The sequence below is a fragment of the Gadus chalcogrammus genome, chromosome 16, assembly GCF_026213295.1.
Source record: "Gadus chalcogrammus isolate NIFS_2021 chromosome 16, NIFS_Gcha_1.0, whole genome shotgun sequence".
In the NCBI taxonomy this organism is placed as follows: domain Eukaryota; kingdom Metazoa; phylum Chordata; class Actinopteri; order Gadiformes; family Gadidae; genus Gadus; species Gadus chalcogrammus.
Window position 1 is genome coordinate 18,589,711 of NC_079427.1, and position 22,555 is coordinate 18,612,265.

Here is a 22,555-nt window from a genome sequence, read left to right on the forward strand (position 1 = left end):
TTCCTGGATGGCCGGTGACGTATTTCATCAGCTGACGACTTGCCTCTTGATAAGCGGGAGTAGAGCAGACAGGCTCGAGCACAAGATACGGAGACAATTGATTATTAATTGAATTATAAATAAATTAACAGAGGCTACACCCATATTCGTAAAAATAGCTAATGTATTGTGGAGTTATTAAAATATGTGTTAATTTGTTTGATAGGTGTTCTAAATAATATTACTTTTAATGAAAACATTGAATGTAAAAACGTATATCCTGAATAAAAAATATTCATAAATATATTAATCAATAATGTTCTCCATATTTTGTATTCTTCGCCCTCTGACCCTTTTTTGGGGGTAAATAGTTTTTTATTGATTTTCGCCTATACTGATTTCTGATTGACACATTCATTTCCTAATCCACCTGAGGCATTGGCAATTGATCAATAGCCTAAATTGGTCTAATTATCAACTGCACTTCGCTGAAGATGATATATTTTTAGTAGGACTATTCGTTGATGAATCAAATACATCTGAATTCAAAATGCTGTATCAGCAGGTCAAAGTTAAGCCATTCAGCTTTTGTGGATTTTCATCTTTCAGCCGGGAAGAACATATTTCTGCATTTACATGAATGGTAGCAATGAGATGGTGAGTGTTATGATCAATATGTCATGGTCCACTTTTCACCCTGCATTAGCACACAGAGAAAGCCTCTGTGTGAAATCCTAATGGGTTCCCCTGCTCTCTCATTCACATGATTGCTCTCCTTCTCAATCTGTGTTTTCTGTCTGTCTGTATGGCTATCTTTATTCCAGCCTGTCTGTCTGTCTGTCTGTCTGTCTGTCTGTCTGTCTGTCTGTCTGTCTGTCTGTCTGTCTGTCTGTCTGTCTGTCTGTCTGTCTGTCTGTCTGTCTGTCTATCCATCGTATTTTGGTCTTTATCTAAATCTCTTTTTCTATTGCTTTCTTTCAATCTTTCTTTCCTTCTTACCGTCTTTCCGTCTCTGTCTGTCTGCCTGGCTGCCTGCACTACCTGCCATATTTTCTGTATGTCTGTCCATCTGTCTGTCTGTCCTATTTCTGTCTATGTCTCAATCTCTTACTCACTCTCTTATTGCTGTCAGTCTGTTGTTGTCTCACTCTTTCTGTGTCTTCTACTATTTCAACTCCTTCTCCTATTTCTTTTCCGGTTAGGAATGGCTATTTGCAAAGGGAAGTAGCCACTGTCACGCATTGTATTGATAGTCATGGACTAGGTCCCGTGGAAGATTTCATGGACAATTTCTGTCATCGTGCTTGTTTGTTTTCACATCATATTCAGATATTTCGTACCATAGCACAGGATTCCCACAAGCAACAGAATATTGAAGGTGCAATGCAAACATTTTAAGTTATAGATGTCAACTATTGATATTTATGTTGTATTCACTTTGAATATATCAAGTTGGCTCTAATCCCCTGTTGTTTTTTGTAGTGCCCTAAAAATATTGTTTGTGTGTGACTCACCAGTCACACACTGCTGTGTTTTCTGCCATGTATATATGCTATACTTCTTATTTGACTACAGTAGGTTCATTCCAAGTTCCCATAGCTTAATACAATTCATCCTGATGTTGTTTTACTTTGAATATCAACGACAGCATAGGCCATAGGCATTCCCATTTATTTGATTGATAAATCATATGCATATACAGATTATTTCATGAACATAGGCCGACACTGACCCTCTTAGTATATTCAAGATAAACTGCCTTTGCAATGCTTACTTATTGTGCAGTAGTACCCTATAATATGGATGATCAATTTAATTTAGGTGAGCATCTGCAGAAACACAGTTTGTTTTTCTTTCAAATGTATTATTAATCGTTCTATATGTATGACTTCGTTATTGTCAATAATTGTATAACTACATTTTCTATGTGCTAGAAAATGCAAGGAAATGTCCATTTGCAATCAGCTGCAGTTCTGCTGTTGGCCACTTGAAGGCACTCTTTGCCATGTCTACACCTATTCTAATCCAATATGCAGTTAGTGTAGCACAGTTTACATTATGGTGGAACAGCAAATTAGTGAGTTTAGAGGAGCCAACATCTCTACAGTTGGCAGTGAAAAGTGTCTTTACTGGGACATTGGTCTTAATCCTACCATAACTCTGATCATTCATTACAACTGATGAGAGGGAGAGAGGGAGAGAAGGAGAGAGGGAGTATTCTTCATAGCGAATCAAATACTCTGGCCTAATATCGTAGTGCGAAATGTCCAGCGTATTGATGGATACATCGTAATGTCTCAAGCAAACAGATTTCAGGTTTCAGTTTCTAGTAAATACATATTTTCTTCTGGTGAAGGTGTTGCATCACATACAAATAGGAAGTGATTTATTCCTTATGTAAGAGAGGGGGATCTTTCTCATATCTATCATGTGTTTTCACATCACAAAATCATCCCCTTGATTATATATGTTGTCAAGCTTAAACCCCACATTCAATGATATCCAGTGTCTTCTCAGGAGAACCAACTTCTAAACATTGCTGCAATGATATCGTTTTTCTGTCAAGAAACAACACACACTGAAACGACAACGACGCAAATGCATTTCCGTCCTGTGCACCGTGGATCACAACAATAAAAAGAAACGTAGCACACTCAGAGTGAGCTGGCATTGGCCAGGCTGCAGCCAATGGCTGCGTTTCTTCCAGCCCCTGTTATGTGCCTTCAACACTGCAGCGATCAGCAGGCCTATGTCCAGTCCAATCACTGTGAGGCTGCAATGCTTATCTTGAGATTTGCTGAATCTGTTGGCATCTCCATGTGGCCCAGGATGCAGTGTAATTACAGCCTGGGTTGTACAGAAAGCCATCAGGGATTAGAGGGAGGAGCGAGTCATTATGATATGGCTAGCCATGTGTTTTCCCCCCGTTTACACATTATTTTATCAAAGAAGGGCCTGTGGGGGTCATTTTATTCACTTTGAAATTGTGATTCATTTTGGGGTGTTTCAGGGGTGCTGAGAAAAGTGTCTGTGCACACCGATGATTTATCTTCGGTGGGCTTTATTCAGACCAACACATGTTTTGTAAACAGAAGCCAAATCCAATTGTTTTTTTCAATATAATTCAGATGTGAATCATCTTTAATTATTATTTCCCTTAATTCATATATTTGTATTTAATCTTTGACTTGCATAAAAGTCTATCACAAACATTGTGTTTATTGTAACAAGCTACTCTTTCCCCATCAACCTCTCCCAGAACGGCCGTCTAACCAGGTGCTGACATTCACTGTGTCCTGGAGAGAGGGGGGTAGAAACATGAGAAGCCTGGAGCAGAAGAGAGAGAATATGGCACTGACATCAGGGGAGTGCCAGGTGACCAGCTTCATCGGTGCGTTGTCGTCTTTGTGTTTAAAGACCAAAAGAGAAGAGGTTTTCTTAGAGGATCCTACTCTCCAGCAACCCGTCAGTGACGGCGTCTTCGTGACACGGCGTGACTCAGGGAGCATGGGTTACATTTTGTCTCGCGGACTGCTCGCACCACCACCACCCCCCACCCCCCCCCCTCAGTGGGTGTCGGCGGTAACACTGCCTCTCAGCAGTGGATCTCTATCCATTTGTTCATTCATAGGAAAGTCATTAGTGACACATAGATGAGTAAGGGAAGCTACCCGCATGAACAAATGCGCATGAACTCAAGCGCCAGCTGGGAGTCGGATGAACCCGGCCGTCTCTCTCTCCTTTTGGCCTCCAGGCACCATCCTACTCCTGGTCTTCCTTGTTTTGTACACAAACACATGCACGCACGCACACACACACACATGCAGATGCTGAAACACACATGCACACACACAGACACACACGCACACGCACACGCACACACAAACACACATGCAGACACATACATAAAAAACACATACATATACATATAGCACACATGAACACCCACACATGCACATAAAACCCAAGCACACACACATACAAAAAATAAACACGCAGACACAGACACATTTATACAGAAATACATATTCAAGACAAAAACACATTCAAACAAACGCACACACACACACACACACAAACATAAACAAAGAAATGAACACACACCCCCCCCCCCACACACACACACACACACACACACACACACGCACACACACAATTTGACTCTTCCACCATCTGTATATATTCAGACGCTCCAGATGCCACCAGATGCAGAAGCAGATGTTGGGGAGAGGGAATGATGTTGGCGCATGGTAGCTGTGCAGTTGAAGTCTCTGGGACAGCTGATTGGACGGGACAGAATCAGGAGGTTCCTGTACGGTTGAAAGGTTTGCATTTTACACATATTATATTCTATACATTGTACATATCAGCAAAGATATATGGGACACATATGACCCGGCTAAAACATTTAATATATTTATTGAATGCAGTACAACTTATTAATTTCATATACTGTGGAAATATATTATTCTACGTGAGCAAATTTGTATTCTGAAATTCACCCATACAAATGTTTATATAAGCAATGTATTTCCATCTATATTCTTGTGTTCAGAATACAAGGTCTGTTGTTGGTTAGTTCAGACTGCAGCGAGGCTTTCTTTCCTGGGGATGACACTAATATCAAAGGAACCTGGAGTCTCTGGACTCCCCATTATATGCTGGTGCATCACCAGCCTCCTGGACTGAGTTTGGGCTGTTATTAAATATGTTTGTGCTGTATGACTCATCTCTATTCTTGGTTAAATAAAGTACTGGTAACTCTTTTTTAGGCGTCTTAGCAATGCCTTTATTGAGTATAAAATAAGTGTAAAATACACTAGACGATTTTATCTAATCAATGAATTGGTCAATCTTAAATTCTATTAATATAATCCTGTATTTCCTTGGGGTTGAGCACATAGATACTATTGACAGATTCAAGAAAGAAAGTACAGTTCATTGATTGTGGTTCTGAATAGCAGTAGTTCACTGATCCTAACTTCCACCTCACAATGAGAAGTAGTGCTGGATATTAGCTTCAGGGAGCTAATTATGTGTGAGTGTATGTGTGCGGCATGTGTGTGTGTGTGTGTGTGTGTGTGTGTGTGTGTGTGTGTGTGTGTGTGTGTGTGTGTGTGTGTGTGTGTGTGTGTGTGTGTGTGTGTGTGTGTGTCTGCATAGGATGCAACAGCTGGCACTATAGTCTCCTTGTTAGAATAGGCATCTCCCCAGTGATCGCCAATTAGAAATGTTGAACTTGACTCTTAGGTTGCAAAGGGGCTCCCCATCAGATCTCAGTCAATTCCTCCTGAGAAAAAAAACAACAGCACCCTTAACGATACAGTGGAAATGATTTTGGGCGACGTATAACCAATTTCCTTTCCCCTTCAACGGAGCATGCTGGTACTCCAATATGGTGGTGTGTTGCTCGGTGAAGCAATTCACCTTGCAGTGTGATATTGAGTCTCCTTTGTGCTTGACTGTGTCTTTCGGTGCTTACAGCTATCTATCAGTTTCATAGCATGCAATCTGCATCCTCACAACCGCCCACTACACACCCACAGGAGCTTGAGCTGTCAGGGCTGTGTGTGTGCGTGTGTGTGTGTGTGTGTGTGTGTGTGTGTGTGTGTGTGTGTGTGTGTGTGTGTGTGTGTGTGTGTGTGTGTGTGTGTGTGTGTGTGTGTGTGTGTATGTGTGTGTGTGACACACACACACAGGAGTTGTGCTTCTATAAAGCTGCCATTGCAGGGGTAGGATAACATGGAGGGTGCTTGGCCCCTGACAGGATGGTAGTTTGATTGTGTTTGGAGAGAGGATGTGTGTGTGTGTTTGTGTGTATGTGTGTGTGTGTGTGTGTGTGTGTGTGTGTGTGTGTGTGTGCGTGTGTGTGTGTGTGTGTGTGTGTGTGTATGTGTGTGTGTGTGTGTGTGTGTGTGTGTGTGTGTGTGTGTGTGTGTGTGTGTGTGCGCGTGTGTGTGTGTGTGTGTGTGTGTGTGTGTGTGTGTGTGTGTGTGTGTGTGTGTGTGTGTGTGTGTGTGTCTGTGTGTATGGTGTGTGTGTGGTGGTGTTGGGGCTCCTTCATACATTTTTATGACCACATAGATAAGGTCAGGGGTGTGCCATCGTTACTAGGCAACGCTGCGACCCTGAGCTGGATTGAGCTGTGAAGCTGAGAAGTCAGATATTCCACCTTCCTGCAGCCCTGCTATTGCTCTGTGCATGTGTTAACAAGCCTCTCTCTCTCTCTCTCTCTCTCTCTCTCTCTCTCTCTCTCTCTCTCTCTCTCTCTCTCTCTCTCTCTCTCTCTCTCTCTCTCTCTCTCTCTCTCCCTCTCTTCCCCTCTCCCTCTCTCTGCGCACCCTGGTCAGTGTCAAGGTTGGGAGACTGCTTTAACTGGCTGATTAACCGAGGCAGCCGAGTAATTAAGAAGGCCATTGATTGCATATGACGTTGTCGTGGCGATGGTGTGATGGTTATCAGCGGCCGGGAGAGAGGGAGAGAGGTGCTCGCTGATAGCAATGTAATGAAATGGGGATTTTGTTGGCTTTGATTATGTATTTTTAATGATTCCGTTTGTGCGAGGGGGCTACACAAGACCCAGTGGGTGTATTGATTTTTCCAGTTTTCGAACGAGAGAATGGAGGAGAGGCAGACCAGGCGTACACGCAGCCAGAGAACAAATCACTGAAACCCACCCAGCTCTCTCCCTCTCCTCTGTCTCTCTCCTTCTCCTCTGTTTCTCTCCCTCTCCTCTATCTCTCTCTCCCTCTCCTCTGTCCTTCTCTCCCTCTCCTCTGTCTCTCTCTCTCTCTCTCTCTCTCTCTCTCTCTCTCTCTCTCTCTCTCTCTCTCTCTCTCTCTCTCTCTCTCTCTCCCCCCCTCCTCTTTCTTGTATATCTCTCCTCTCTCCCTCTCTCCCCCCTCTGTCTCCTCTGGCTTGTAACTCTCTCTCTCTCTCTCTCTCTCTCTCTCCCATTCCCTCCCCTCTGGTTACCTTCCTCTCCCTACCTTTATTTTCACCCTCTCATTCTTGCCACTATTCCTTTTTTGCTCTTTGCATCCTTTCCATCCCCCCCCCCCCCCCCCTCTTTCCTCCACCTCTCTTTTTTCATCCTGTCCCCTTCAGCGTCCTAGTTTGGCATGTCAAGGTTGGCTACAGATACGCTCCCCTGTGCCTCGGGGCTAACCAATGAGAAGCGAGCTGGGATCCCTCTGTAGCGGGCTGGGCTATCGGTATCGTGAAATGAGAGAAAGGGAAAGAGAGAGAGTGAGAGAGAGAGAGAGAGAGAGAGCGAGAGAGAGAGAGAGAGAGAGAGAGAGAGAGACAAGGAGAGACGAAGAGGGAGACAGAGAGGAAGGAAGGAGATGCAAAAGGTTACAGGGAAATTGAGAATAAATGAAGCAGTCATCCAACGCCGCCATGTTTTCAGGGCTTAGCAATCTCACCTGAAGTTGATGCTGTATATTTATTTCAAAAAGCTGGGCAGCTCAAACGGCGGCTCAGTCCGGCGAGAGGGGAATCAAACCGTCAAACATGGATGCCATGCTGCTGCTGCCATGGCTCCCGCCTCTCTGTCCAGCAGCAGCACATGTCTTCTTTACGATGATGATCTTTTCATGCGCCCCCTGTGGGACGGAGTTGGCTCTGCCTCGCACACCGTTGGCACGCTCCCAAGTCCGCGTGGCCTCACCTCGCCTCATGCGGCGCCGGCCGCGCTTATTCACAGCGCGACCGTTTGGTTGAACGCCGACTGACCTAATGTCACTTTAACCCCACCCCCTCCCTCCACACGCATAAACACACCCAGACACACACACTGGGACCGGTGGGACCGGTGGAGGGCCAACAGCACACCACCCGGCCTGGTGTGTTTGGGCAGCTAAAGCAACATCCTGCCCCCCCCCACCCCTCCCATGTCACCCTAGACACAAGCTCCGATGGGTGGCCATGAGCTCCACTTGTCTCTCATCTAGGACATTGTCTTAGCAAACAAAAAGGGGGGGGGGGGGGGGTCCATGGGAGCACTTTTTTTTCTATTCTGAGCTAATGAGACGCATAGTGCGAGGGAACATGATCCTTCTCCAGGGGTGACTTATGAGCAGGAGGGCTTTGGCGTTCTGCTGATGGGGAGGCCACACTGTGTATGGTTGTAAGAGACACTGGACTGCAGAGGACTTGTCAAAACAATGGCCCCTCTCCCCCCCATGCCGCCTGCCCCGGCCCCACGCCTGGGACACGCTCCACATGAGGGGAGGTGTGTGTGTGTGTGTGTGTGTGTGTGTGTGTGTGTGTGTGTGTGTGTGTGTGTGTGTGTGTGTGTGTGTGTGTGTGTGTGTGTGTGTGTGTGTGCATAAGACTACTGCTGTGTTTAGTCATGAGGTAGGTCAGCGAGCTGGTGTGCACAACACATCATATGGCGAGCTAGCGTGTGCAAAACACTGATATGTGTTGGACATTATGAGAGTCAACAAAAATAGACATCTCCTCATTTACAGTTGGATATGAATAACATGTCCTCTACAACCCTGCCTTTCATACTGTAACAAGCTAATATTTTAATTGGATAATCGAGCAAACATTAATTATTTATCACAAAAAATATTTCTGCTCCATAGAAATAGAGATTCAGTGCCAAGGAGAACATCACAGACTAAGAACATATGACCTTGAATGTGGACTGACTGTGCTTATAGGGGCCCACTTCCATCCAATCCTGCCCACTTGTAACAAAGACAACACACGCACGCACGCACGCACACACACACACACACACACACACACACACACACACACACACACACACACACACACATACACACACACACACACACACACACACACACACACACACACACACACACACACACACACACACACACACACACACACACACACACACACACACACACACACACACACACACACACACACACACACACACACAAACATGCAGGGACAGACAGACAGACATACATACGGCCACACAGCGAGGCCCCGACCGTCTGTGGTGGCCCTGGGGTCTCGTTGTCACATCCATTTACCACTGTTTAGGCATCACGCTGGGGGGCTGGGATGAAGTGCACCCTATCCCACTCCCCCATCCCCATGCTAATCTACCAGCCAACCACACTGCAACCCAATCGCAATCCGCCACACAGAGTCTTTAATGGCCATTCATATAGGTTACATTTTCTCCTGCACAACACAGCAGCACTGGCTCTGTTCAGTCTTAATGCATAGGTGTCTATTTCTATGCATGGGATTTATAGACGGATAGAGCAGTGCTGAAATATAACCTACACCATGTTATGCTATATATCACAATATACAATGAGTATTGTATCCGTGTAGAATGTCGTCCAGTTGAATGTGCCCTGAGATTAATTGATTTAACCTCAGATTGAATCTGGTGAGAGTATAATTGTCTTGCAGCGTATTGGATCTTTTAAGAGCTATACTTAATGTTGTGTAGCCCATCGCTAGGCGGTCAGGGCATTTCACTTCAGAGAGAGGAATCAAGATATTGTCTTTCACATTGTTGGTGAGCTGTAGCCCCATTGTACAGCTGTCCGCCCTGACTCAGTGGTACACGTACACCTGTTGTCCATAAGAATGCGTCTGTGTCTGTTCCCCATCAAGAAACACGTTCTATCTTTCACCAGAGCTACATGCTAAGCCACGAACGTGCTGCTGTATCCAATCCTAAAATGGCTACGGTTCAATTACTTCTCATGTGTTTTTCTAATCACATTTACGCATTGTGTTTTACGTATTGATTTTGTATGTTTTCTACCTGTTTGTTTCTTTGCTATAGGCCCTATATATTACGGTCGGATTACATTTGGATACTCCTGCATGCATTTGGTTGTACTGCAATACTTGACAAACATCTTGACTTTGAAGTGAACCATGCAACATTTCTCCACGGTGTGGGTTATTTTTAAATTAAAGCAAAGAGGGTAATTATTTTTGTATTTATGGCTTTTAAGGTGGGAGGGCAATTCACCCCCTGCTGTGATTATATATCAGCCACTTCCTAGAGTGGTGGTTCTCAAACCATGGTACGCGTACCACTGGTGGTACGCGATGCGCTATCAAGTGGTACTTGATAGAAAAAATGGTACTATCAAAATACTAGTACGAATGGAAATACATTTACCATGAGACCATGTTCTCACTTGCTGTGTGTGTATGTGTATGTGTTTCTGTGTCTCTGTTCTGGAGCTACCACTTTGTACAGCGGACAACAGCTAACAATAAATAATATTATTTTTAAGAATAAATGTGCCTCCTGCATGAGATAACATAACATCTGTCATAATGGTGGTACTTGGGGAGAAACACATTTTTCTGTGGTGGTATGCGGTATAAAAAGTTTGAGAACAACTGTCATAAAGGGAAGTTGAGTCATTCTGTAAATACTGCCAGGGCTGAACAGCAACGCTCATCTGGTACCTTTTAACCAATCCAATTTGAGGAAGTTCCTCCAACCAACCCGGATCTGGTCATGGAAAATTTGTTTAAGAGCTGTAACTACAGGACTGTGCATATTTGTATGTGTTTATTTCTCTCATCTTCCCCATCTCTATCAGTTCATATCAACCACACGTTTATTTAATTTGTATGAAGCAGGATGGAACTGAATGCCGTTTATGTATTTAGTAATTGAACGTTCCATTGACGCATTTGTTTTATTAACAAATTCCTTGCTAATGCGCTAATACACTGAAAAATGATGTAAAAATATATTTATCTTCTACGTGAAAACCTCTACTGTTCCAAATGTTAAATATTCTATCTTTAACATTTACCACTGAACCCTTGGCTGCCATTTTTTGGTGTTTGTCTTTTTTTGTGATTTGATCTAGCTGACGGCGTAACCAAGAGAGTAAAAAAACAGGACTGTCTTATTTGGTAAAGCCATGGATCTCGGAATTGCCCGTAGCACATAACACAGGCCTGCCAATGAAAGGCTGGAACGAGGCTCTTTGTGCTCAATAAGGAATCTTCCCTCCTTCCTGTGTTGGTACCTCACCACTAATGAGCTTCCCTCCTTCATCGTGTCCTGTTCCCTCTTCAATGGAGAACAAGTGTTTCTAGTCCACTCTACATTTGATACGGTATCGCTAACCTACGACCCTGCCCAGAAGCCCTCGGCCAACAGGAATCATCCCCCGCTAGGATTCTTATTCCTTTGTACGTGAATACATTCATTCATTGATAAATTGATGCATGAGCAACCAAACATGTTTGTTTGAAAATAAACCGTCGGCTTAATCTGCCAAAAAGAGAATGAAGAATGAAGACGAAGGGAAGAGAAACAATATTGAGTGGATATTTCCTGGCATTATTCAATAATTATTGTCATTTTTGAAGCAGTACTCGCACTACTTCTACTTTATGTTTTAGTGCACTCAACGCAGCAGGCTTAGAGGTGGGCAGAATGGATATTAGACCGGGCAGAGCCGAACTGGATGGCAGAGACAATGAAAGAGAGACAGACTGTCTATGGCAGACAGAACTTGGGCATAAACACAGCGATGGTCGCATCTCTATTCGCTTAAGAAATAAAAATCAAGGCAGACATATGAAACTACTATATGGTTTGAAGCTCTACTCTACACTCTATTTAAAAATGGACATGGAATTGATAGACCTTGTACGCACACAAGCAGGCTGGCACAGACACACACAGACACAGACACAGACACACACAGACACACACACAAACACAGACACACACACAAACAGACGCACACATTCACAAAGAGACACACACACACACACACACACACACACACACACACACACACACACACACACACACACACACACACACACACACACACACACACACACACACACACACACACACACACACCTGTTCTACTACTTTCAATATGTTTACTATACACTATCGTGTATATATGGTAAACACAGCATTGCGTCAGGAGCATAAGATCATTTTGGCTCTATTTTTTTGTTTTCGTGATAAGAACACGTATGTTCTATATATAATGATACCGGGCAAATAAATGGGATTCCACTCGGAGCATACTGTCATGTGGAATACAAGCAGCGATGCAGACTCGATACCCTGCCAGGCATATCTCATTCTCTGTGACCCTGTTCTGTGCAAAGAAGGCCCACAGGCTCCCGCAGCCCAGCACAGCCACACTCTCCACTTCAAGGCAGGCATTAACATGGACGGGTGCTGCGGTGTAGCTGGATTATGGGTGTGAGGGAGGCGATGTGGACCGTGTGTGTGTGTGTGTATGTGTGTGCATGCGTTAGTGTGAGTGTGCAATGTGTGCGTGCGTGGGGGTGTGTTTGTGTCTGTGTGTGTGCCTGCATGTGGGGTGTGCATTTGTGTGTGGGTGTTTGTGGGTATGCCTGTGCGTGCGTTTGTGCGAGTGTGCGTCCATGCGTGCGTGTGTTTGTGTCTGTGCCTGCATGTGAAGTGTGCGTGTATGTGTGTGTGTGTGTGTGTGTGTGTGTGTGTGTGTGTGCGTGTGTGTGTGTGTGTGTGTGTGTGTGTATGTGTGTGTGTGTGTGTGTGCTTGCATGTGGAGTGTGTGTGTGTGTGTGTGTGTATGCCTGCATGTGTAGGGTGTGTGTGTGTGTGTGTGTGTGTGTGTGTGTGTGTGTGTGTGTGTGTGTGTGTGTGTGTGTGTGTGTGTGCGTGCGTGCGTGCGCGTGTGTGTGTGTGTGTGTGTGTGTGTGTGTGTGTGTGTGTGTGTGTGTGTGTGTGTGTGTGTGTGTGTGTGTGTGTGTGTGTGTGTGTGTGTGTGTGTGTATGCGTGTGTGTATGTGTGTGGGAGTGTGCTGGGTGTCTGGGGGAGTCGGGATGTGTTTAACCCTTTGCAGTATTGACTCCACACATGATTCAATGAAAATGTATTCACATTTTTATTTTCTTTATTACACTGGAACTTTTTATATTTAACCTCTTGAAGGGGTTTACAGAGGAAGAAAAATAACGAACAAAAAGCAGAGGTAGCCTAGGCCTACCCCTGCATTGTCTTAAAAAAACGGCACAATTCAAATAAAAGTTGACCCAGCCTAAACATATGCAAGGTGTGAATTTAAATATAATAGAAATAGGTAAATAGGTAATGCATATGCATCAGCTGATGTCCCTCGCCCATGTCAGACGACTATTTCCTAAAGGCAAGCTGCTTTCAGTCTTAACCCAAACATCCTCGGTAAAAAGGTTCCTTCTGACGCGTCAGGTGCGGCTCATTTCCCTTAATGCAAATATTTCCAGTCTGTACGTACTCTTCACGCGCCCCCCAAAGTAGCGCCTGGTCCGAGGAAATGGCGTGGCAGCTTCTGCTCCTTTAAGGCAATGAGGAATTAAAGCGTGTGCAGGGGCAAGGGGAGAGGGTTATTGTGTATAATGCTCAGAGTCACTGTAGTGGGTTGGCGCGGAGACCAATGCGATTAGAGCGGGAGCGGGGAAGATGCGCGTGCTTGCCTCTCGCTGGACGGACAGAGGCGCTGTAGAAGACATGACTCTGGAGTCTCAGAAGCAAAAAAAAAAAACCGCTTCAACACACCCGGATTTGTTTCTCATTAAATCCAGCGGCTTCTCTTTCTTTTTTTTCTATTTTTAAAAATAAATGTTTCTTTTCCTTTTTCCCAAGCGTGATTCGTCGTTCCAAAGTCTTTTATTTAGGATTTTTTTGTGCCACTTTTTTATTTTTTTCCTTGTTTTTCGCCTTCAGCCCAGATTTGTCATATTTCCCCCTTTTTTTTTTTGAATTTCTACATCTATTCCACCTTCTGACTCAGCAGCACACCTGTGCTTCACGCGAGCGCCGTTTCCGCTCCTCCAGCATCTCTCTGAATCACAGCGCGAGCAGCGAGACGCCGGGCAGCCGAGAGGAGTCTGATCAGAGCTCTCCCTCCCCGACACCACAACCGAGGCTCATATGTGCTCCGCGTGCAAACACCAAAACAGGTCGGGAGAGGGGAAAAAAGTGTCCAAAACAAGTAACGAGAATCGGTTAAACTAGTAACTAAAAGTCGAGGCATTAGACGGGTTCCCTTCCAAGACAGTGGCAAATGTTGAACCTTATCCTAAGCACAGAGAAGAGACTCCTGGGCAGGCGTCGGTCGAGGCGTGCGGAGGCAGACGAGGAAGCATAGCTCGGGGATTGAACGGAGCAGGGCATGTGGATATTGGCTTTTATCTTTTTCCAGAGCATCTTGAATGGTGAGTTTGTGCCTTTTTTGATTTGTGCAATTTATTTCAGAGGTCAAATTAATGATATACTGTTAAGTGATAAAATAATAAGATATAAAGGTCACTTGTGCCCCACATAAAAATATACTTTATTATTATTTTCAAAAAGCCTTGAGAATGAGACGGGCGAGGCACGAACTGCGTTTTAATTGCTTATTTTACCCCCCACACACACAAACACACGCACACACACACACACACACACACACACACACACACACACACACACACACACACACACACACACACACACACACACACACACACACACACACACACACACACACACACACACACACACACACACACACACACACACACACACACACACACACACTGTTATACAAATATATATTAAATATTATAAAATATATATGTGTGTAAACAGATGAAAGCCTTCAATGACCTTGATAATTCACAACATGCAAATCACTTCAATCATTGCTCTTTGATGCCGATTGAAACTTATTCCGTTAAGGCCACGTTTGGTTTTGCTCTGGCCCTTAGTAATAAGTGACGTATTTGATGTAATAGACGTTTGGTTTGAGACCCATCCCTCCCCCACAGTAATCCTATGTTTCAAGTTCAAAGTAGCCTAAATTAATATTGTATATTGATTGATTAATTTTAACATGATCAATTTACAAGGCAGTATATACATTTTAGCATTAACATATTTTTGTCATGATTAAATGAGGAAATGTGTCTATACCAGTGATATTCCAGCGTACCTCAAACTACTAGCGGTTTCATTCAACGTTTGAAATGAAATGTGTTTGTTACATTTAGGATGTAGGCTGAACAATGTAATGGGGGATGTGAGCTGAAAGATGCATGATTCCTATGGAGGAAAAAAAAATCTGCAGCATTTCACCCCAAATATTCCTGGATGGACATGCAATTTCTATTTCCTTTCAAAATTGAAAGTAATTCATTTTCAACTAAAGTGGCCTCTAGCAGTTCCTCTATTCAAAGTTGGTATTCAAACATGGAAATAGGTTTTTTGTTCAAGGCGAATATGTGTTTCTTGCTGAATGTGTGTGTTTGTTTGTCTCTGCTTGTGCATGCAAGCTTGTTTCATATACGTGTGTGTCTGTGTGTGTGTGTGTATTTGTGTGTGTGTGTGTGTGTGTGTGTGTGTGTGTGTGTGTGTGTGTGTGTGTGTGTGTGTGTGTGTGTGTTCACATACCTGCTTGCAACTGTAGCATATTTTGTATGCTACCTTCGTGTGTGTGTCTATTTATGCAGAATTTCCACAATTATCAATCAGAACGTTGATTAACTCAAATTGCATTTACCAGATCAAACATGGGTGGTTCACACATGCATTGGTTCTAGTCTTATAGAAGAGATTACGGATAACTGGGTGTGTGTGTGTGTGTGTGCGGAAAAAAAGGAATAAGGAACGAAAGGTGGGGGAGATTAAATGGAGGAGTGGGAAGGGGAGACTTGAAGGGGAAAATGAAGACAAAATGGAAACATCTACAATGAAAAGAGATGGAGACTCTTCGCTGTTATACATTTTATAGAAAAACAATCCGCACAATGACACGTATTGATGAAGACCGAAATAGGAATTTATCCGTTATATATACATATATATACATATTCTAACTTATTTAATTGTATGATGTGTGTCGCCCCTTATGGTATCACACTCACACATGACCGCCTTGAGCCCACGCAATGGGCAAAAAAAACAATTGATAAAATGGCGTTTTTTCAAATTGGATTTCGGCCCCTTATGTTGTCGTATGTATTTTCTTTATTGCAGAGGCAAGGCAAACCCCTCTCAGCCAGCGTGGCTTTGCCTCTCACACAGCTCCGTGTAAGACGATATCTCTCTCAGTTCAGCTTCTCCTCAAACTCATAAAGGGACAATAAGGAAACCTCATTAATCATAATCATCCGTCTGTGACATTAGATCAACTGCCATGCAAGATTGTGTCCGTTTATTGCATAAGGGATTATTGAGCAGCACCCATGGCAAGCAGCTGATATGGGGTGCGGGGGGGAATCGGAAATGGAGACAGGGGCTGGGCATGCAGACTATACACGTGTTTTTCTGCTCCCTATTTCTTGTGTTCGCTGCTTTGCGCCGCCATTTTTTGTTATCAGAATGGCTATTTTTTCTTATCAATAACCTCTGTGTGTTTGTGTGGTTTTTTTTGGGGGGGGGGAGGAGGGGTTGGGGGGATGGTGTCCTCCACGGATGCGGCAGAAAGAGGGGTGTTGTGTGACGGCTGGATGTTGATTATCATGAAAATGAGGTGTTCCTCGGCTGAGTCGGGCGTCGTCACATTGAATGAATGACCTTGTAGATTGAAGCCAGCAAACCACGAATGGATTCTAGACAATTGCTTGCTGTTTTAGAGTTGGGCCTATCACATGCTTACTGGCCTGTCTCTATGGTAACCTCCGTCAGGGATGTCAGGGGATGGGGGGAGCTGGGCCCGGGGTGCACTACCAGGGTGACCCGGAAGTACTAATCACTTCCTTAGAACGTGTGTGTGTGTGTGTGTGTGTGTATGTGTGTATACAGGTGATAAATGAACATAACAATCTGGCATTTGAAAGCGGGGGTGAGGTAAAATATATACCTCAAAGTGTCTGAATAGAAAACCTGATCTTAAAGAAATGTCAGACGCCGTGCTTAATCTACAGCTAAAAGAGAACAATGCAATCACTTCGGCACTAAAGTACAGCTTTGTTTTCATGCACTAAATAAAATATGACGAACCCTTTCAACACCAGATACTATAGAAGAGGCTGCAGTCCATTCTATTGTATCTGATTTTAGAAGGATACATCCCCTATTCATTTACTTCATCTCAATGTAATCTGTCAAATCAGTGGTGAGGACAGGGAAAAAAATGTGTTCAATTGCTGATACCTTGGGAGGGAAATCATTGCGAGTGACTTACATAATTCCTGATTGCAACGGCATAACAACACAGCATCTCTCAAACCGCTCCCCACGACACTTGCGCCAATTTACAGACGCAGCATCATCACGGTGATGGCCAGGAATATACAGGAATCATCTCTTTTGTCTCCGATAAATGAACATTTTAAGCCGAGGTCACAGGATTACGCAATCAGGAATTCCATCTCAATTAACCGTGACCTTTCCGGGGATAATGACAGATCTTCAAAAATAAAGTGGCCCTCTCTCCCTCTCTCGCAGCGTCTACCCCAGTGTGTCTTCCAGTACAGTAAATAGCTGCCAAGATCAGTTAGCCTGCCAATTCCACATGACCCTGCATTATTAGCAACCTCAGAGAATGGGGATGATGAAAATGCACGGGGGACTCTGGTGGATAGATGGCTTGCACTGAACCACTTGGCTGCTGGTGGAAAGAGTGGAGGGGAGGGGGGGGGGGGGGCTGAAGGGGGGAGGGGGTGAAGAGGGGGGGGGGGGGGGGCATGTTTGCACGGCAGTTAATCTAGGGGGGGCAATTAAAAGCTGGGAGCCGATGAGAGTCCCATCTGTTGGAGGGGCCAGACGCGCTCCTAGGGATCCCTTCCCGGGTCTGCCGCTGGAGGGTCGCTCCTGGCGTCCGACCGCTCTCCCGGTGGCCGCTTGGCGGCGGTGGCGGCGGTGGCGGTGTGGATGAGGCCTCGCTCGGGCCTCCTGCCTCTGAACACAGGGAGGAAAAAGTGCACGAGACTGGATGAGCGGCGCACTTAAAGACGCTCTTCATAGTGCTAGTCGGCCCGCTAATCACCAATTAGGGTCCGGTTGCTCAAGTGGGTGTCTCTCTATTTTTATGAGATTAGATTAGATTAGCCGATATGCACGATGGGACAAACCGCAACCCCCCCCCCCTCCTCTCAGACCGACACGGCTGTCTTAATAGCTCGCACACACCGACTTTACAAACCCACCCCATCCTTGGGTGGTTGGGCTCTCCGCTCCCCCTGCGGTATGAGTGCTTGGGCTGCGCTGCGTTGTGAACTCTGTGTGCGATTCCAATGGAAACAGGCTACTAATGCTGGGTAATGGATACCCTGATGCGTGATCATAATAGATATCCTCTGGTTCATACACCCCAGCTGTATAATGAGGGCTAGTCTGCCGTAGCGTACCTCCTCTAGCCAGACTAGCGCTCTAATTAGGAGCAAGGCACTGGCAAATGGTCTGTGTCTGTGTGTGTGTTTCTGCATATGTGTGGGCTCGCGTGGTTTTGCATCTTGTGTGCGCGCGTGCACGCACGCACACACACTTGTCGGCGTGTGCGATGCACCCAATGTAAAATCTAATTACCGATCACACTGCATCTGTCTGGATTCCGCTGAATCAGAGGTGTAATTGCGCAAGCCAGCGTGTAAATGTCTCCTGCGTTAATGTTAACGATATCATTTAGCATCTGTGGAGGGAGCGGAGGGGGAGAGCCCCCAGTAACCAGATGTAGGTGTTTGATCATGCGTGCAAAGTGATGTTGTAGTACATCTGGCGGGGGTTTCCCTCTCAGACGGCTTGTGCCTGTGCACCGCACAGGTATATTCCCCAGAATAGGGAATAAAAGCAATATTCACACAGAAATATCAGTCTGCATTAGCATGCTCGGGGACCAAGGCACAGCATCCGTCAGGAGGGGAAGCAATACCACCGCAACTCAGGAACTCCACCTACCTCCAGAGGCAGGTGGAGGCTGACTGCAGTTCTTAGGAGTGTGCAGTTTTGGATGACATGTAGAGATCACCGTGAATCCAACATTTAGGAGTCCATCTCAATTTAGATCCAGGTTGGTTTGAGGTGTTTGGTACTGGTTAAGAACTTGGTTAATGTAATGGTTAAGGAATGGGAGCATTTGTATATGGTTTTGGTTTCATTAAAAGAGCTAGGTGAACAGTTCAAGGTTTTGGGAACTATACAAATGTGGGTCTGTTTTTATGCAAATTATTTCTTCTCGCCTAAATCTGCACATTTACAACTGCACTGGCTCAGCGATTCATCCGTAATATGAATAAGACACACTTACTCTAAAACAGCAATTTGAGTGGCATGTGTTAACACAAGCAGCCAAATCAATTTCCACACGGTATGTTGGCTGCGCACGCACTATGGGTACAATTCAATGAATTACCAAATGCTTCTGCATCTGCCAAACAAATGAGTCACTGATCACATGATCCGAGTGCTGGTGTGTAAAGCCTTATCCTCTAAGATAGCCTTATGCTTTTCCTTTACAGTAGGACGTGTGCAGTGGTGCTGTCATTTTCCAGCTGCCATATAAATTACTGGCCCACGTGAAGCTGCTGCTCGCTCTGCACCAGTGTTTCGTCCGGGCTATTTTCAAACCATTTGTTTCTGTTTGGATGATGGTGGAAGAAAAAGGGTAAAGATTTGATTCCAGTTTGTACAGGTTTTGCCTGTAAGCATCAGGGTCTGCAGGAGACCTTTTGTGACTGCTATTGCACAAATCGGGCTGTCCGTAATCACACAGACGGTTTTACTATGCAAACATTTCCACCACCACCAGTGTTTTTTCAACGCTTTTGTGCTAGGATAAGGTGTCAGAGGATCGATGCGCTGCTGAGACAGAGAGGGAGAGAGAGAGAGAGAGAGAGAGAGAGAGAGAGACAAAGAGACAGAGAGACAGAGAGAGAGATGAATAATGCCCTTCTAATCCAGTTCTGTACATGCCTCCCACATGTTTACAACTCAACACTAACTAAGACCTTAGTCTCATTGATCGCCGCTGCCCGAGTCCGGCAATGATGCATGTGCCCCCTGCAATGTGGAACACCAAGTCATTCTCCCTGTCTCTCTCTCATTCGCTCTATCTTTCATTGTACCACTGTGTCTCTCTCTCTCATTCGCAATATCTCTCATTGTCCAGGTATTGCTCTCTCTCTCTCTCTCACACACACACACACACACTCTTGCATACTCATCTCTCCTCCTCACATTCTGCATGTCCTTCTTTTATGTATAGATTGTGTGTTTTCAGAAGGAAACCTTATACGTTCACAACCCCTTTTCGATATCGCCACCGTATCGCGGTCGGATACTGCGCTGCAATCGTATCAGTTACCAAATTATGTTTTTCATTCGTTCTCCGGTGTGTCATCGGAGATCCAGTGGGGCTCTGATGCTGCATAGTCCACATGCTGAAGTAGGCTAAGGGATAGCGTGGCAGGGCCGGACAGACAGAGTGACAGAAAGACAAATGGTTTTGGTTCGCTTTCCTCGACACCGCTCTTTATTTTTAAACCTGGCGCAGATGCTGAGATTTAAGACCAAGTTAGCAGAGGTTATTTTTAGCTGGTCATTTTTAAAGTGTTGTCATCTCGTTTGAGTTGAGGTAAGGTGTGACAGTCTGTGTATGCCTTAGAGAGACAGAGGGAGAGAGAGAGAGAGAGAGAGAGAGAGAGAGAGAGAGAGAGAGAGAGAGAGAGAGAGAGAGAGAGAGATGAGGAGTGTCAGATGTGTGTGCCTGGTGCTTTGTTATCTCTATATATGTTTTCCATAGGTGCATGTTCAAGTGTGTGTGTGTGTGTGTGTGTGAATGCACATGCAATAGTGTGTGTGTGTGAGAGTTTTCCACATGCATCTCACATGTGTTTGCTGCTGTATGTTTGATTGGGGTGCTGAGTGGGCGTGTCGGGTTGTGACGTGGGGAGGAGCCGCAGGAGACTGATTTATGTCCTTCCAGTTACCCATCGATCCTGAGGCTCGGCGGGAGACTGAGTGCATTGTCAATACCGCTAGCACTTTGTGATATTCCTAGAATCCCCAGACCCGCTTTGCTCAGGCCGAGGTGTGATGATGGTGGTGGTGGTGGTGGGGGTGGTGGTGGTGGTGCTTCTGCTGCTCTTGGCAACCCCGATGCAGCATGCTATCTTGTGTCCCAGTATCCAATCCTAATATCCGTCTTTATGCGTGTCTGCACCTTAAACCTCACTTCCACACTCACAACGTAACGTCAAATTCCGAATGCCATGCAGGCAGCCATCTTGTCCAAAATCACGACTATTTCCTCAACGTCTGAACGCGTGCAGTAAACGTATGCGAACACCAGCCGCTCCAAATGCCGAACGCAAATCATTCCTCCACAGAGAGTGGCGTCGTCGGGGTCGCAGGCAGACGGGGTCCGGATGAGTGATTTGTTTGCGGGGAGGAGAGGTAATTTGGACGGAGCTGTGACTGGGTACCCCGGGCTTCGCCCTGTTTACATGTTGCTAAGTGTCCCCCGTAGACTGTTGCCAGGATGAGACCCATTATGTGTTGCTCCCTCTCTCTCCATCTCGGCCCCATCCCATCCCCACAAGTGATTATGCTAATTACTGTTTGATCAGATGATTAAATTATAACTCGATTAGTCTGAGGCACTGAACGCACAGGAATACATCGGTGTGTCGGCGGCGGGGGCTGTCGTGTCTTTCACACGCCGCCCTGGTCACCTCCCTGCCTCACTGGAGGAAGGATAACCCAGGAGGATGGAGAGAGAGAGAGAGAGAGAGAGAGAGAGAGAGAGAGAGAGAGAGAGAGAGAGAGAGAGAGAGAGAGAGAGAGAGAGAGAGAGAGAGAGAGAGAGAGAGGGGAGGGGAATGGAATAATAATATAAAATAATATTCCTTGTTATTCAGCAGGTGGTGTGCGGCCAGGGAGGGAAGTAATAAAGGAAGCCAGGGGCTGAGGGAGAGACGGGGAGATGGAAAATGAAGGAGAAAAACCATGGGGGTGGGGGGTTGGGACGGGGAGGGGGAGTGGGTGGTGAAAAGGCAGCCGTGCCGTGGTCCCGTAAGTGTTGAATAAACATGCTTGGTTCAGGGAATTGGCTGAGATAAATGTTTAATATGATAAGTCCATAAAAACGGTCAAATGAGTCTGGATTATGAAAGGAAGATTCCGTGGCCCACAGCGGCTCTGCGCTGAAGCAGCAGCAGCAGCAGCAGCAGCCGGCTGGTGGTGGTGGATTGAGCGGTGATAGCGAGGGGAAGACCCTGCTAATGACAGTCTAATAGGATGAGAGCGAGCGACCAGCTGCAGTGACATCAGCAGTAAAACCGCCGCTGATCGCTGCGGACCGATGGGTACGTCAGCCCTCGCAGGAATGTCCACGTCGAATCCCGCTCATTTTGTAAAAAATAAATAAATAAAAATAATGACAGCACTTAACACTTAACACAAGCGCCTGTTTTTTGGTGTTTTTTATTAACTGTGGTCTCAGCATAACCCACTGGCTCTTTAGGATAATATTAAGAATCTTGATGGAATACAATACAATAATAAACACTGAAATGTGTCAATTGTGTCTATGAAATTATTTTCTGATAGTTATTATTTTATGTCTGATTTCATTGAGTATACATTTATAATAGACAAGCAATCGTTTT

At 45.2% G+C, this 22,555-nt stretch overlaps 1 protein-coding gene across 1 annotated transcript in view; it reads left to right on the forward strand.

Moving 5' to 3' along the window:
- The first annotated feature begins 13,421 nt into the window (after positions 1–13,421).
- The window catches only part of dscamb (Down syndrome cell adhesion molecule b), a 102,148-nt gene continuing 93,014 nt past the window's right edge, over positions 13,422–22,555 (forward strand). The window contains exon 1 of the mRNA XM_056611804.1: positions 13,422–14,179. Coding sequence (XP_056467779.1) covers positions 14,137–14,179 — 43 coding nt within the window. The 5' untranslated portion in view covers positions 13,422–14,136. The remainder of the gene's footprint in view (positions 14,180–22,555) is intronic.